The sequence below is a fragment of the Capricornis sumatraensis genome, chromosome 23, assembly GCF_032405125.1.
Source record: "Capricornis sumatraensis isolate serow.1 chromosome 23, serow.2, whole genome shotgun sequence".
Lineage (NCBI taxonomy): Eukaryota > Metazoa > Chordata > Mammalia > Artiodactyla > Bovidae > Capricornis > Capricornis sumatraensis.
The window spans coordinates 18969448-18986711 of record NC_091091.1 but is presented as its reverse complement, the minus strand read 5'-3'; the positions used below and the strand labels follow the sequence as shown (position 1 = coordinate 18986711).

Here is a 17264-nt window from a genome sequence, read left to right as displayed (position 1 = left end):
CTTTGTTTGTAGTGATGCTTCCTAAGGCCCACTTGACTTCACATTCCAGATGTCTGGCTCTAGGTGAGTGATCACACCATCTGGGTCTTGAAGATCTTTTTTGTATAGTTCTTCTGTGTATTCTTGCCACCTCTTCTTAATAGCTTCTGCTTCTGTTAGGTTCATACCATTTCTGTCTTTTATTGAGCCCATCTTTGCATGACATGTTCCCTTAGTATCTCTAATTTTCTTGAAGAGATCTCTAGTCTTTCCCATTCTGTTGTTTTCCTCTATTTCTTTGCACTGATCACTGAGAAAGGCTTTCTTATCTCTCCTTGCTATTCTTTGGAACTCTGCATTCAGATGCTTTTATCTTTCCTTTTCTCCTTTGCTTTTCACTTGTCTTCTTTTCACAGCTATTTGTAAGGCCTCCTCAGACAGCCATTTTGTGTTTTTGCATTTCTTTTTCTTGGGGATGGTCTTGATCCCTGTCTCCTGTACAATGTCACAAACCTCTGTCCATAGTTTATCAGGTACTCTGTCTATCAGATCTAGTCCCTTAAATCTATTTCTCACTTCTACTGTATAATCATAAGGGATTTGATTAGGTCATACCTGAATGGTCTAGTGGTTTTTCCTACTTTCTTCAATTTAAGTCTGAATTTGGCAATAAGGAGTTCATGACCTGAGCCACAGTCAGCTCCCGGTCTTGTTTTTGCTGACTGTATAGAGCTGCTGTATCTTTGGCTGCAAAAAATATGATCAGTTTAATTTCAGTGTTGACCATCTGGTGATGTCCATGTGTAGAATCTTCTCCTGTGTTATTGGAAGAGGGTGTTTGCTATGACCAGTGCGTTCTCTTGGCAAAACTCTGTTGGACTTTGCCATGCTTCATTCTGTACTCCAAGGCCAAATTTGCCTGTTACTTCAGGTGTTTCTTGACTTCCTACTTTTGCATTCCAGTGCCCTATAATGAAAAGGACATCTTTTTTGGATGTTAGTTCTAAAAGGTCTTGTAGGTCTCATAGAACTGTTCAACATCAGCTTCTTCAGCATTACTGGTCAGTGCATAGACTTGGATTACCGTGACATTGAATGGTTTGCCTTAGAAACGAACAGAGATCATTCTGTCGTTTTTGAGGTTGCATCCCAGTACTGCATTTCGGACTCTTTGGCTTGGTACAAGTTCTAATTATTGCATTCTTTCAAACAGTGTCTAGTTTTGCTTTTCATTTCTGTAGATCTCTCGTTTAGCTTCTCATCCTTGGGATTTTGATTCTTATTCACTATTTATCTTTGTTTCTAGGCTAGTGTGAGCACTCTTTGAGCCTCTGTTGATCTCTAAAGGAGACAAAGATTTCTTTCTGTCTTTCTTTTTTGTGTGTGTGATTTGTTTTGGTCTTAGAACTTTTATCGTTGGATTTGAGTCAGAACTATTGTCCTTGTGGGCACCTGCTTCACCGCTTCGGCTCAGTAGGTTCTTCATTGAGCTTTTCCCTGGATGAGAAATGGTTGATTGTTCTGTGCGCTCTATATTCTGAGAGGTCTTGCTTTACCCCAGATTGTTCGTCTTCTGTTTTTCTGTCTTTTTGTTCTCAGGTTCCTTGGGTGGACTGTTTATCTCTTAATCCTCAGATTCTTTGTTATTTCATTCTGTGTACTTTGTATTTTTTCACCTAAAATTATTCCTAACTACTTGAAGTTCTCTCTTCTACTATTATAAGTCCATCTGACCCAGTCTGATTTTCTCTCTTCTCAATAGGAGTCACCACATCTTTTCTCGGAAATTATGATATATACACACGCACAGGCACACACACACACACACACACACACACACACACACACACACACACACAGACAGTTAAGGCCAATCCCCATTTTATATGAACTGGCCTTTTGTTGTTTTCCTGTGAACTGTAAAATACTTCAGACCCTCAGATTTTCATTTAAACCCATCTACTTTTGATTACTTTTGATTTGCTTTCTGAGTATCCCTTCAGCTCATAGTATCCTTTTGGGGCAATGGTTTTTATGTTTCTTAAGATTTTTAAATTATCTGTTTATTTTTGGCTCTGCCATATCTTTGCTGCTCTGTGTGGGTTTTTCTCTAGTTGTGGTGAGCAGGGACTGCTTTTCGTTGGGGTGCCCTGGCTTCTCGTTGTGACGGCTTCTCTCGTTGCAGCGCACAGGACCACGGGTGCTCGGGCCTCAGCAGTGGCGGCGCACAGGCTCAGTGGCTGCAGCTGCCAGGCCCGAGAGCCCAGGTGCAATAGTTGTGGCACTCAGGCTTAGCTGTTCCATGGCACGTAGACTCTTCCTGGGGCAGGGTTCAAAGCCCTGTCCCCTGCATTGGCAGTTGGATTCTTAACCACCAGGCCATCAGGGAAGTCCTGTGTTGTTGTTTTTTTTTAATGAAGTTTTAAAATAGGTGATGTGGGCTATCATAGTCTTGTTTGGAGGAAATTTCCTTTGGCTCTCTTCTGTAGTTTACCAAGGGAAGAATTAAACTAGATAACATAATGTCTTTGTCGTGAGACTCTTTTTTTTGAAAACTTCATTATGAAGTTTTTCAAATAGAGAGAAAAGTTGAAAGATTGAAATAAAACTCTCAGATTCAATGAATGTCACCATTTGGCATGTTTGCTTTATCTCTTTATTTCATGCTTTTTATTTTTTATTTTTTGGCTGAATCACCGACATGGTACTTTGTCCTTTAAAACTTAAGCATGACTATATCCCTCTACTCTTCTGTCTATTCATTGTATTAAATTTTGAGCATTTGCTATTGAAACTCCAACTGAGAATCTTAATTTATCTAACACCCCCAAATAATTGTAATATATAGTAGAACTGTATGTAACTTTGCTCTGTTTTCTAAGTATATAAATATATTATCATTTTTTCATAATTCAAAAAATAAAAAACAGAGAAAAAAGTCAAATAGTAATACAGAAGTACCAATTAAGAAAAGGCATGCATCTCCTAAGAATATGAATATTCTCCTAATATTCACAGTATCATTATCACATCTAAGAGAATTTATAACAATTTCATATCAGCTAATATTCAATTCATATTCAAATTTCACCAGCTGTCCTAAAAATGTATTTCATAGTTCCTTTTTTTAAAAACATAAACTAATCAAGGCTTATGTTTTGCTTTATTATGTCACTTTTAATCGAGAATAATCACTGCCCTTTTTCTTTATGTCATTGATTTGTTGAAGTATTCAGGCCTATTGTGTTACAGAATATTCTGTATTCTAAATTTGTCTTATTGTTTTCTCAGGGTTGTTTAGCTTGTTCCTTTATCCTTTATCCCTTTCTCCGTGGCTCCTATAAACCACAAGTTGGGTCTAGAGGCTTGATTAGATTCAGATTAACCATTTTTGGCAAAGATTCATAGGTGATATTTGTGTACAACATATTGCATCACATTGCATCACATTAGGAGGCACAGAATGTCAGATTGTCTTAGTGGTGCTAGTTTTGCTAATTGCTGCCACATCTCAATTATCAAGGTGCATTTTCTCCTTGGCAGTTAGAAGGTCACCTGCAGGGTGATCACCGAGTGTAATGGTTTTAGCATCCACTGATAATCCTGCTGGCATCTGTAACTATATTGGGTATTACAAAATAGTGATTTTCTAAATCTATTATTTAATCTTTATTAGCTGACTTTCATCTTTGGACAAGAGCTTTTCTTCTCTCTTATTTAAAAAAATTAATTTTACTTTTTGGCCACAGCATGTGGCATGTGGGGTCTTAGTTCCCCAACTAGGGATTGAACCTGTGTCCCTGGCACTGGACCTCCAGGGAAGTCCCCTCTTATTTTCTGTTTTTATGAGTCTCTGTAGACTCATGGATTTTTAGTTATTCAAAGTGTTAGTCAATTTCTGTTGTTAATTTTGATATTCAAATTGTACTGAATTTGGCCCATAATAGCCCTTGCAAGCTGCTTCCTGCTGTGTCTTTTTGACAGGACTCCATTAGTCTTTGAGTGTTTCCATTCTGGCATAAATGTCCTCAGCTTACTTTGTACTTGCTCTGCCCTGGGCCTGGAATCAATTATTTTCTTCAGGGAGTCTTAGATTATTCCACTGACACTGGGGGTACCTACTTATTGTTTCTTGGGTGACATTGCTTCTAGGCTCTTTGAAGGCAAGGAAGTAGATCAAAAATTTGTTTTAAAGGAAATCATTGTTTCATAGTGAAAGTGAAGTAGCTCAGTTGTGTCCGACTCTTTGCGACCCTGTGGATTGTAGCCTGCCACGCTTCTCCTTCCATGGGATTCTCCAGGCAAGAATATTGGAGTGGGTTGCCATTTCCTTCTCCTGGGGATCTCCCCGACCCAGGGATTGAACTTGAGTCTCCCGCATTGCAGGCAGACGCTTTAACCTCTGAGCCACCAGGGAAGCCCTAGTTCACAGTAGTATTTCCAATTCAGATTTAATACTACAGAGCTTTTTTTTTTCTTGACTTCTTTTACTTTATACTTATATAAATTTTTACATTGCAAATTCTAGATTTTAATAGCATTTATATATGTTATTTGTTTTATCCTGCAATATAACAAATTAGTTTCAAAATAATGCAACTATTACTACTAATGATAAACTTCTGTATATCTGCTGATTAAACTTAAAGATTTCCTTACAGTTCCATTTCCCTTGAATATATCTTACTAGGCTGTATACTGTATAGTCATAATACAGTTTTTAAAAGTTGGTGGAATAGTTCCTTTCTCTATGCTTCAGTTCAGTTCAGTTCAGTCACTCAGTTGTGTCCAACTCTTTGCGACCCCATGAACTGCAGCATGCCAGGCCTCCCTGTCCATCACCAATTCCCGGAGTTCACTCAAACTCACATCCATCGAGTCGGTGATGCCATCCAGCCATCTCATCCTCTGTCGTCCCCTTTTCCTCTTGCCCCCAATCCCTCCCAGCATCAGAGTCTTTTCCAATGAGTCAAGTTTTTGCATGAGGTGGCCAAAGTACTGGAGTTTCAGCTTTAGCATCATTCCTTCCAAAGAACACCCAGGACTGATCTCCTTCAGAATGGACTGGTTGGATCTCCTTGCAGTCCAAGGGACTCTCAAAAGTCTTTTCCAACACCACAGTTCAAAAGCATCAATTCTTTGGCACTCAGCTTTCTTCACAGTCCAACTCTCACATCCATACATGACTACTGGAAAAACCATAGCCTTGACTAGATGGACCTTTGTTGGCAAAGTAATGTCTCTGCTTTTCAATATGCTATCTAGGTTGGTCATAACTTTTCTTCCAAGGAGTAAGCGTCTTTTAATTTCATGGCTGCACTCACAAGTCAGCCACTGTTTCCACTGTTTCCCCATCTATTCCCATGAAGTGATGGGACCAGATGCCATGACTTTCATTTTCTGAATGTTGAGCTTTAAGCCAACTTCTTCAATCCCCTCTTTCACTTTCAACAAGAGGCTTTTTAGTTCCTCTTCACTTTCTGCCATAAGGGTGGTGTCGTCTACATATCTGAGGTTATTGATATTTCTTCCGGCAATCTTGATTCCAGCTTGTGTTTCTTCCAGCCCAGCATTTCTCATGATGTACTCTGCATAGAAGTTAAATAAGCAGGGTGACAATATATAGCCTTGACATACTCCTTTTCCTATCTGGAACCAGTCTGTTGTTCTATGTCCAGTTCTAACTGTTGCTTCCTGACCTGGATATAGGTTTCTCAAGAGGTAGGTCAGGTGGTCTGGTATTCCCATCTCTTTCAGAATTTTCCACACTTTATTGTGATCCACACAGTCAAAGGCTTTTGGCATAGTCGATAAAGCAGAAATAGATGTTTTCCTGGAACTCTTTTGCTTTTTCCATGATCCAGCAGATGTTGGCAATTTGATCTCTGGTTCCTCTGCCTTTTCTAAAACCAGCTTGAACATCTGGAAGTTCACGGTTCATGTATTGCTGAAGCCTGGCTTGGAGAATTTTGAGTATTACTTTACTAGCATGTGAGATGAGTGCAATTGTGCGGTAGTTTGAGTGTTCTTTGACATTGCCTTTCTTTGGGATTGGAATGAAAACTGACCTTTTCCAGTCCTGAGTCCTGGCCACTGCTGAGTTTCCCAAATATGCTGACATATTGAATGCAGCACTTTCACAGCATCATCTTTCAGGATTTGAGATAGCTCAACTGGAATTCCATCACCTCCACTAGCTTTGTTTGTAGTGATGCTTTCTAAGGCCCATTAACTTCACATTCCAAGATGTCTGGCTATGTTTACATTGTCAATTTGATGTACAGATATGCTTATTTTGTTGTTACTCAAAACAGGGTTGAGTAGGGTTGTTTTTAGGGTTTGCTTTTTTTTCTTTTGGATTTATTGTTTTGAAACTGTGGTATGTTTACATGGTTCAAAATTCAAAACTTCTTAGAAAAGTATACTTAGAGAAATTTAAGTTCTTTTCCTAACCATTTTCATTATTTTCTGGTTTATTTTCTTAGTGTTTCGTTTTGTGAAAACATATTACTCTATCAGTTCAGTTTAGTCGCTCAGTGGTGTCTGACTCTACTGTATATATGTGTGTATACTCTTGTTTCCTCTTCTTTCTCACTCAAGTACTTTATACACTGCTGGGTAACTTTTCCACTCAACAGCACGTCCTGGAGAGACTCATATCAGTTCATAAAGTGTTTCTTCCCTCCCTCCCTTCTCTCCTTTTTAACTACTGCATAGCACTTCATTGTATAGATTATATTAATAAAAGCTTATTCAACCAACTTCCTGTTAATAGACATCTGGTTGTGTCTATTAATTTTATGCAAGTATGTTTTGTATTTTTGGGGTTATATCTTCAGGATAGGTTTTCAGAAGTGAAATTTCTGGTTTTAAAGGATAAATGAAAATGCAATTTTTTTAGATACTGCCAGATTCTCTTCTGTCGTGGTTATATTATTTATTCTTCTACTAGCACCGTTTCAGGGTACTTATCAGAGGATTCTGAGTAGTATATCACTAAGCTAAATTATTCCTTTTCTGTTGTACTCCACAGTAATTCAAAATGGTATTTTCTATACAGTGTTTCTAAAATGTGATTTAGGGACCACTTGAAATTTGTAAGGATTTGGGGGTAGTTTTTGTAAGTATATACATTACTACAGATGTCTGTTTTGGTTCATTTGAAAAAAATGATACACACACATAGGTGCCATATATGATTTTTAAAACTATGGCCATGTCTTCTCACAATGTTCCTGTTAGATTTCTTGAGCTATCTTTTTGGTGGCAAGAGAAGTGAAACTATGAAATAGGGCATTTTGAGGATCTTTCGTTTTTCTAGAGTAATCTGTCAGTCAGATCATTTTAAGAACCACTGTCCTCATGATCTGCAAGAATTTTAGATACTGCTAATCGTTTGTTCTTGATTTTCTTTTATGTCCTGCCCAGGCTCCTGCTTATATTAGGGAATGTGCCAGATTGCACTATTTGGGTTCCAGAACTCAAGCATCAAAGGTAAGAATAGAAAATTGCTCTTGGCCCAAACAAGGAGAGAGCCAATTAAGATAAGTGGAGATTTAAAACAAAGCACAGAATCAACGTGAAGACATAGGAAAATAAAATATATAAGGAAAGTTTGTAAATAGCAAATGTCTTAAATATTTTTAGCTATAAAAGTGCATTTTTATATAAGACATTCTTTCAAGTTCCTTGGTAAGGTAACACTGAAATGTCTAAAAGACCTAAGACTGTATGAGGTTAAAAAGCAAATGTGTGATGCTTATTAACAATATTGCTGCTGGTGCTGCTACTAAGTCGCTTTAGTCGTGTCTGACTCTGTGTGACCCCAGAGACGGCAGCCTACCAGGCTCCGCCGTCCCTGAGATTCTCCAGGCAAGAACACTGGAGTGGGCTACCATTTCCTTCTCCAATGCATGAAAGTGAAAAGTGAAAGGGAATTCGCTCAGTCGTTTCCGACTCTTTGCAACCCCATGGACTGCAGCCCACCAGGCTCCTCCGTCCATGGGATTTTCCAGGCAAGAGTACTGGAGTGGGGTGCCATTGCCTTCTCCTATTAACAAGATTACATATGATTATTGAGCTTTAAAAGTGAGAAGTTAAAAAAATGTCACAAGCACTTTTTGATAATTTCTGTTTAGTCTGTCTTGATTAGAAACTTTAAGCTGTCATCTTATGTTTTTTTTCCTGCTCCTGTTGGTTTCTACCTCTCATCCAGCAAATATTTGGTGTGACCAGGAAAACAGTATTTTATTTTAACTAGTTTAACTGGAGTGTGGTTTTTCTTAGAAAGTTGTTTTTACTTCTCTACTATTGCTGTGTAGTTATCACATATTGTCGTGTGTGGGAAAGAGCGCCAGCCAAGAACCAGTGAATCTGGTCTCCAGGATGGGTCTGTCACTTTAGTATCTAGATGACTTTAAGCCTACAACTTAACTTCAGTTTTTACTTCAGTGAAATGGTAATAATGACACTTTCCCTGCTTAACCCATAGGATAACAGTGAGAAATATGAGATTAAAAGATGCTCTGAATAGTGGACTATTATATAAATATATTTTTTGATGGCAGTATTCTAAATGAATTTAGGTTTTCTGGGCAGGTCATGGGAGTAGGCTATTGATACAGTCTTCAATTGTAGGTTTCTCTTTATCTGATGGTAGTATTTAGGTTTTTCTTGTTCCTATATCTGAGATGTACCCCACATCTCACCCTCCCTTTTTTTTTTTCTTCCAGGGTTGTGGGAATCTGGAAACAAATATGTCTGGCAAGATATGTTAATTCACTTTTCTTTTAAATTTTCCATAGGATGATCTTGATCTGATAGCTTCATGTCATACCAGGTCTTTCCAACTGGCAAGATCTCAAAAATGGAACCGGGTAGATTTCTGCTCTCATCAGGAGGAGACCCAGCAGCGTACTGAAGAGGCACTAAGAGAATTGTTCCAGCATGTTCACAATATGCCAGAGTCGGCAAAGAAGAAACAGCTCATCAGACAGGTGCCAAAGGCAGGGAGATAGTGACGGGGCTTTAGGGATGTGATTTTTGCCTGTAGAATCACTAGGGAATAGCATGAACAATTTCATTTAATTTTTGTCTTTTACTGGTCCAAGCTTTGGTTTAGTCAAGAAAACAGACTTGTCTATGGAACCTCCGTGGTGATCTCTGTCTGCTGCCCCACTAGGGAAAGAGGTGGAGGCTCTTAGATTTCTTGAGTAAACAGAAGGATCCAGTGTGGTTGGTTTTTCTAACTTGGTCATATATGACATTTAAGTCTGGCAAATAACCCAGTCTTTCTGAATTTCATCTTCTTATTGGTATTGTAATGCCCTTGTTCCGTGGTTGTACAGATTAGAGAGAATCTGTATAAAGTGGCTGGCGTAGCAGAACAGAAGTGGTAGCTCTCACCAGTAAGTTGTTTGCAGTTAGAAAACATGAAATCAAGAGCCTAGTCTGATACTAAAAATAGAAGTTCAAGTGGCTAAGTTTGTTTATTTTAGAGCCGTGGGAGCAAAATTAGGTCTCTTATTTGCCATCTTGAGTCTCACAGTGTAAATACTGATGACATGGTTAGTTTCTTTCCTAGGAAATTTATTTTGTCTCAACCCTTCTTGAATTTTAGCTAAACAGGCAAGGTCAGCCTCTTGAATTCTTATTCAACTGGGACCTTCTTGAGGGATGAGTCTGTGTTTTAATTTTTATTTTTTATAGTTTATCTCAAGCAGGGTGCCAGACAATAACAAGTGCTCCAAAAATGTTGAACTGAGCTGTTCTTAACAGTTGACAAAGTCCTTTAAGAGAAATTTTTCTGTCACTCTCTTTGAAATTACTTTGAGATCTAGCAAATTGTGCTGTGACTGGAATTTTATGGCTGAGTAATACTACAGATTTGAAGCAGTTTTGTGGCTTAATTCTTGGTAGACACTAAGCCAGTAATTCAGGTAGGACAAGTGTAAATGACTTCTCTCCTCAAGAAGACTGAGGTCAAAGATAATACAAAGGGAAAAGCTAGCATTAGTTTTGCTCTTCTTAGAAAACTGGAAGATTATAGAGAAGGATTGAAAGAAAACAAATCACTCATCCTACCAGTGTTTACATATTGGATATTCTTCCAGTCTGTTTCCTATGGATATATTTTGACATAGTTATGATCATATCATATACTTTCATTTCTCCCTTTTTCATTAACCATTATAGCATGAGTGTTTTCTCATGCATGCTTGTAAACTCCCTGCCTGCATTTAAAATATTGCCATTTATTTTTGGAAAAAAACTATAATTTTACTATTCTCCATCATTATAAAAATAATGAATACTCACTTGCAGAAATATTGAAGTCTCCAGAAGAGTGTCAAGAAGAAGTTAAAAATCATCTATAATCTACTGGTGACATTTTGGAGTATTTCCTTCTTGTATTTCTTTCCATGAATATATGTTTCACATTTTTTTTGCTTAGTTGAGGTAAAAACATATATTCCATTTTTAAAATACCCTATCCTTTTCATGTAACATTATATCAGAACATTTCCCATGTCATTAAAAGTCTATAAGCATTTTTAATGCTTGTGTATTTCATTGTCTATAACCTGATACATGTATAGTTTGTCCTCTGCTGCACATATTGGGGAAGTTAGGCATTTTTTAACTTTATACATTTTTGTTCATAAGTATTCTCTTTACAGATTATTTCCTAGAAGTGGCATGACCAAAGGGTATGCATTCTCTGGGGGAAGCTGATACAGCTACTAGGTTTCTTTTAATACATAGGTCCCTTCTCTCCCCTTCCTGTTTTTTTTCTCCCTAAAAATTGCTGAAGCTTGTTTGTTTGACTAAACTTTTAAATTTGAAATAATTTAGATTTGGAGAAAAATTGCAAAGATAGTACAGAATTCCCACATACCTCTCACCTAGTTCCTTCTAATGTTAACTCATGTTCCGCCTTAGTTGTCAAAACTAAGCAGTTAACGTAAGTACATTACTATTAACATTGCAGACTTTATTTGGATGTTACCAGTTTTAACAGTAACATCGTTTTTCTGTTCTAGAGGCCAGTCCAGATACCACATTGCATTTAAACACACAGACACACATCCTCCCGCTCTCTTTGCACTTTATTTGTGAAAGAAAGCAGATTGTTTGTCTCCCACAGTCAGGATTTTGCTGATTGCATTCCTGTGGTATTATTTAAGATGTTCCTTAGTCCTCTCTATTTGCTGTAAACTGGTGGTTAGATCTAATTCTAGAAGCTTGATCTGATTCCAATTTGATTGCGTTGGGGTATGTAGTATTTAACTTACCCTCAGGCTAATTTAATAAAATTTGACTTCTTGGTGGCATAATTTCTGCCTTTGTGATTTGCTTGCCAGCCTACTAATCCATGTATGTACACATTCACTTATTCCTGGACGTCTCTGGGTATTTGCATTTAGTTATTAATTGTCACAGAATGCTGTCTCTTGATGGGAGACTAACAGAATGTTCTTGATGTTTGCTTCTAGTTTAATAAGCATTCTGGGACCCAGACACCGGGACGCGAGCCTTCTACTCCCCCGGCGCGGAAAAGGGCTCGCTCTCGGTCCTTCAGTGGCCTCATCAAGGTAGGCGTGCTGTGCTGTCATTTCAACGTCGATCGTGAGAAAATCTAACAGTCTGGCTCTTCTTAGGCATAAACAGTTTTACTCCATTCTTTGGTGTTCTATAAAGGGTTCACTTATAAAGAGAAAAGGATAGAATTTGGAAATGCTTTTAGTTTTCAAAGCGTTCTGCTGTGTTTCAAATCAGAGAAGGGACTCTGTGATTTGAGAAGTAAGGGGTAAGAGAAATAAAGGTCCTTTGCTGTCTTCTGGGGCTAAGGACAGACATTTCCTGATTTACTGTGCAGGTTGCTGAAGTTAAGGAGAAGTGAACAAGTTGACAGACACTAGAAATAGATTTTCTGATAGCCTAGTGGCTTTTAGGTAAACCAACCCCAAATTTTGATCAGTTGTTTTCTTTTCTTCGTCTAAAACTTCATTAAAAATCTTGTTTTTAAAACAAATGCAACATATACTTCTGTGCTGTTGCTGCCATGATTGTATATTCAGTTTACTCCAGTCTTCGTGGATGATCTGAACTTGTAACTAAGGGATATTACCAGCAGGTGGGAGTAGATAGCTGGTTATGGGGGTTCAGATCTCCAGGCGTAAAGAAGCCGAGGGTCTGTCATTCTTCTTGGCTGCAGAGATGGTTGTAATGAGAAAAGTAATAGTTAAATAAATGTTTCTCTGTGTTAGTCAAACAATTGTTCCTTTAACTGAAGTTAGATGGGCATAGTTTTTTCTTCATAGTGGGCTCTTCTGCTGTTGGTTCTAGAAGTATTGCTAATTGTTGCTTGAAAGGTAAGAATATAATATTCTCTTGGCATCTGCCCTCTTCTTTACTGAGAGAGAATTTAAAACTTTAGAATTATAAAAGAGCTTAAAATTCTATCAGGAGAAAACATTTCAGAACAATAATTTAGACACAGTGTTAACAAGTTTTGTAGGACAGAAGGATTAAGTGTTTTCGTTGTAAATGAGGAGACTTTCAAGCTAATAATAGATGTAGGCTTCTGCTTGACAGCAAAGGAATAGTCTGTTAAAAATTCAGTGGAAGCTTTATAGCTAGTCCTATGACTCCTGGCATCCCCTATTCAGCTTACTGTGAGGTGGTATCTGACTTCTGAAAGGAAGATGGACTGGCCTTATTTTTCCAGCATTTCTGTGTTTTAGCTATTTGATTTCTTTCCTGCTTTGATACCTTTTTTTGGCTAGACTTTTTTCCTCCAAAATTCCTCTTATGTAAATGATTTATTGCATCAGAATATTCCTACTGATGTTTATATTGTAAAGTTTAATGTTCCAGTTTTGATATGTTCTTTTTTTGGAATTCAAATTTATTCTCTAAGGAGAAGAAAGAGAGGATTTCTTCAAAGATGGTAGAATTGTCACTGTCAGCTGTTACAGTAGGTTACATCAGTTTCTAAGCTGTTCAGAAGTCAAAGGGTTTTTAGTCTTGCGTTGAATGTCAGTATAGTCACAGGACCTTTTTAAGAAGGCCCGTATCCTCTTGTGGTTATAATAGGCGCTCTTAGAGAATTTTTCCAAATTTTCCAATCCTGTGTGAGGAAGACATGACAGGGAAGCAAAATCTTAGAGTGGACCCTGTGTTAAGTGTCTCTTAGTAGGGAGGGGAGGAGGGACTCTTAAAAGCTGCCAGAAACATGTCTTTAGGGAAAAAATTATACTGGTAGGTAACTGGCATTTCTTTTATGGCCTCAGAAACATTGTAATTGGCCCATATTGGTTGGTTTAAATCAACTCTAAAGTTTCTTTTAACATTTCAGTCCTTTAGATAGAGGACTAAAGGAATAGTGATCACCTAAAGAAAGGCAATGATCTTAGGTTTTTTAGTAACATGCTTTGACCTCTCGTGTAAGATGCCTGTGGGACTTTATCAGAGAGCTGAAATTTTTTAACTTAAGAAACTGTAGTTTTGAAGGCCAGTATAGGTATATATAATGCAGATATAGTAGCTGTTTACAAATCAAATATTTTCTTTTCCTAAATCAGCGGAAGGTCCTGGGAAATCAGATGATGTCAGAAAAGAAAAACAAGTACTCTACTCCGGATTCTGTAGCCATTGGTGAATTGAAGAGAGCCAGCAAAGAAAATATGAACTTAGTAAGATATAGTTCTTTGTACTTTTTCCTTGTATGTGTTCACCTGTGGAACAGAAGAAAATTAACATGCCGTCATTTGTTTTACTGTGTTTCTTTGGGCCATTCAGCCTTTTTTCTCAATCTTTTCATTTATGCTGATTGTCTTCTTTCTGTAGGCTTTCATTGTTTCATTCAACAAACACATATCAAGTTCAGGGAGGACATAGCCAGCTATAGGCAGAAATGACCAGTGCAGTGAAATAGCTCCACACACACAGTCCTGGAGGGAGCAGTTCTTACTGGGAGGCTCCACAGGGTGGGCAACATTTGAGTCAGGCCTGCTTGGCGCTGCATTAGCCATGGAGTCATCCCTCTAGGAATGGCTACTTCATTAAGCCAGCAATAAAACAGTTAGATCAATGAGATATGAATATGTTGGTAAAACTCTTCATATTGAAATTGAACAAGTAAATAATTCCTCTGTTAGCAAAATCTGTTGATAGGAATGACATTAGGACATTTAAGCCACTCTGAAATTTTCTCGTTACAGTTATTTTCTGGCTCTCCAGCTGTCATGATGACACCAACAAGACTGAAATGGCCTGAGGGGAAGAAAGAGGGGAAAAAAGGTACTAGTTGTACTTATTCTGCATGTCTCAGTGAATGTAGTTCCTTTCCGCATCTAGTCAGTCAGTAGCAGGTTTTGAATTCCTAGTGTGGTATGGTGGTAATTAGAAGTGATGTAAAAATTACAAGGCTGGGTCCTTACCCTGGAGTTCATGTAGCAGATGGTTCCTGAACATCTACTCAGAACTGTCCCAGGTGCTGAGGGCAGAGCTGTGAACACAGACCCACAGGGTTCCTGAATCCTCAGACAGGACACATGGGAAGGATATTTTAAGAGTACTTGTTAAGCAAATTAAAAGCAAGTGTAAACTAACTTGTGAAACCAAGTACAGGAGTGCTGAGAAGGTGCTCAGCAAACATGGAATTAATTGTGTTATTTTTCTGTGTAGACTTTAGCTTTGTTTATTCAATTAGGCTTTCCAAATAAAGAGCTTGTGCTAAAGGACTCGGAAATCAGATCATACAACATGTTTTTAAGGATATTTAGGGTAAAAAGGATAATTTAGTGCTGAGACTGCTGATGGCCCAAGGCTCAGCCGATAGAGGGCACCGACTGCTGCGCTTTTCTCTGAGGAAGCCACATGGCTCACTGGAAAGGCCAGGGGATCTGTGGTTAGGACCAGCCACTCCCTCTCAGCTCACTTTCTCCTTCAAAAATGGAGATAATATTAACAGTTGTATCTACTTCTTAGATTTCTAATGAGTCTTAATTAAAAGAATGTTTTGAAAGCACATTGTGATTGTTAAAGCATTAACAGACAGTAGTAATTGTTACTAAGGAAAACTGGGCAAGATGTGGTCTGGTTCTATAAGGCTTGCATGGCAGATGAAGTAATTTCTGGTTTGATATGCTCACTTTACCATTGAAATACGAGCATACTTACTGTTTGAGATATAAGCAATAGAAGGAGAACAAAAGCCCAGTCCTTTTTACTTTATTCTTTTCTATGAAATTAGATTTCAGTATGGTCTTCTTACTTATCCTTGAATGAATGATCTGAACTCTCTCTTCTTTCCTTGTTGCCTCTGACTTGTAGGCTCAATTGACTGACTGAGGCAAGTTCAGGGTTTGGAGTGTGTGTGTCTAAAGATTTCTACTTGTATCATCTAAGTCCAAACCAAGCATAAGTTATTTTTGAAGGATACATTTGTTTGTAGTAGTTACACCTTTTATTGCTTTCATTTTTGAAGATAATCAAGAAATACTGTCTATGTCGACAGCTCTACTTTTGGAAGAAAGAAATGCATTAAAAAATAAGCTAGTTTGATATTTTACCAAGAAGTTTTAGAGCAAAGATTCTTCCTGTTTACTGTGGACTTTCTAAGGGCTCTAATAAAGTTCCTGGTATTATTGATGGAGTTTTATTGATGGAGTTTTAAGAGAGAATATATAGTTTTTATAAGATTCTCAAAAATGTTAGTGGTTCAGAATAGTGGAGGCCCACAGATAATGAATGACCTCCTACTGGCTTCAGTTCAGTTCAGTTCAGTTCAGTTCAGTCGCTCAGTCGCTCAGTCGTGTCTGACTCTTTGCGACCCCATGAATCGCAGCACGCCAGCCCTCCCTGTCCATCACCAACTCCCAGAGTTCACTCAGACTGACGTCCATGGAGTCCGTGATGCCATCCAGCCATCTCATCCTCTGTCGCCTCCTTCTTCTCCTGCCCCCAATCCCTCCCAGCATCAGAGTCTTTTCCAATGAGTCAACTCTTCGCATGAGGTGGCCAAAGTACTGGAGTTTCAGCTTCAGCATCATTCCTTCCAAAGAAATCCCAGGGCTGATCTCCTTCAGAATGGACTGGTTGGATCTCCTTGCAGTCCAAGGGACTCTCAAGAGTCTTCTCCAACACCACAGTTCAGATGCATCAATTCTTCTGCGCTCAGTCTTCTTCACAGTCCAACTCTCACATCCATACATGACCACAGGAAAAACCATAGCCTTGACTAGACGGACCTTAGTCGGCAAAGTAATGTCTCTGCTTTTGAATCTGCTGTCTAGGTTGGTCATAACTTTCCTTCCAAGGAGCAAGCGTCTTTAATGGCTGCAGGCACCGTCTGCAGCCTAGGCAGTGGTATTTTCGCTTCACTTTCTCCCTGCTCGCTTGCTCTGTCTGGGAACACCTGTGGGTGTCATGACTTCACACTATTCTCCTCCTCCTCCTTCCTCTTTAATTTTTTTCCATCTCTGCAGTGCCTTTCTGTCGTCTGCCTCCCCTTCCCTCTCTTCATGTTTTCTCAGTGCTCTGTCTTAAGGCTCTGCCTGTCCCTGCCCTCCCCTCCGTGCCTGTCCCCTTAGCAGTTTGGTCTACTTCTGCAGCTCAGTTCTGTTCTCTGTTTGATACCCTTTCCCAGCCTGCAGCTCCAGATCTGAACTCTGTCTAGTCTCCAGGTCCACAGATCCAAGTACCTGCCATCTCTTTCTTTTACACAATGAATACAGTACTAGATTTTTTTTTGATGTTGATTTTATTAAAGGAACACATTTTTTTGAAGAAGAAGATAATGCAATTTTATTATCATAATCAATAGTGTATTCCCAAAGACATGTATTTAGCCTGAAGTTTCTCAGGTGGCACTATTGACATTTTAAGCCAGATAATTCTTGGCTGTGGGGAGCTGTCCTTTGCGTTGTGTGAGAGTTCATAGCATTCCTGGTCTCTACCCATTGGATGCCAGTACCCTTCTTCCTGTTGTAACAACCAGTGTCTGCTCCCTGACATTGCCAAATATCCCCTTCAGGGAAGGGGGCAGAATCACTCCCGGATGAGAACTGCTGATTTAGCACCCATGTATTAATGGGCATTCTTTTCAGCAGTCAGAATTCTAGCCAGCCTAAACCCTACCTCCTCTGCAAAATCTTCTTTGGCTATCTCAGACAAATGTACTTTTTCCTTTGAACTCTTATTGACATTGCTAAAATGTTGACATTTAATGTGATTTATCTTAGTTATTTACTTCATATGTTTTGTCTTACTTCTTTAAC

General features: G+C 38.6%; 1 protein-coding gene across 1 annotated transcript in view; it reads left to right on the top strand.

Annotated features, from left to right (window-relative positions):
* The window catches only part of ARHGAP19 (Rho GTPase activating protein 19), a 45262-nt gene extending 29930 nt beyond the window's left edge, over window positions 1-15332 (top strand). Inside the window, exons 7-12 of the mRNA XM_068961794.1 lie at window positions 7408-7473; window positions 8784-8975; window positions 11475-11573; window positions 13566-13676; window positions 14205-14283; window positions 15319-15332. Of these exons, the coding sequence (XP_068817895.1) occupies window positions 7408-7473; window positions 8784-8975; window positions 11475-11573; window positions 13566-13676; window positions 14205-14283; window positions 15319-15332 (561 nt within the window). The remainder of the gene's footprint in view (window positions 1-7407; window positions 7474-8783; window positions 8976-11474; window positions 11574-13565; window positions 13677-14204; window positions 14284-15318) is intronic.
* The last annotated feature ends 1932 nt before the right edge of the window (window positions 15333-17264 follow it).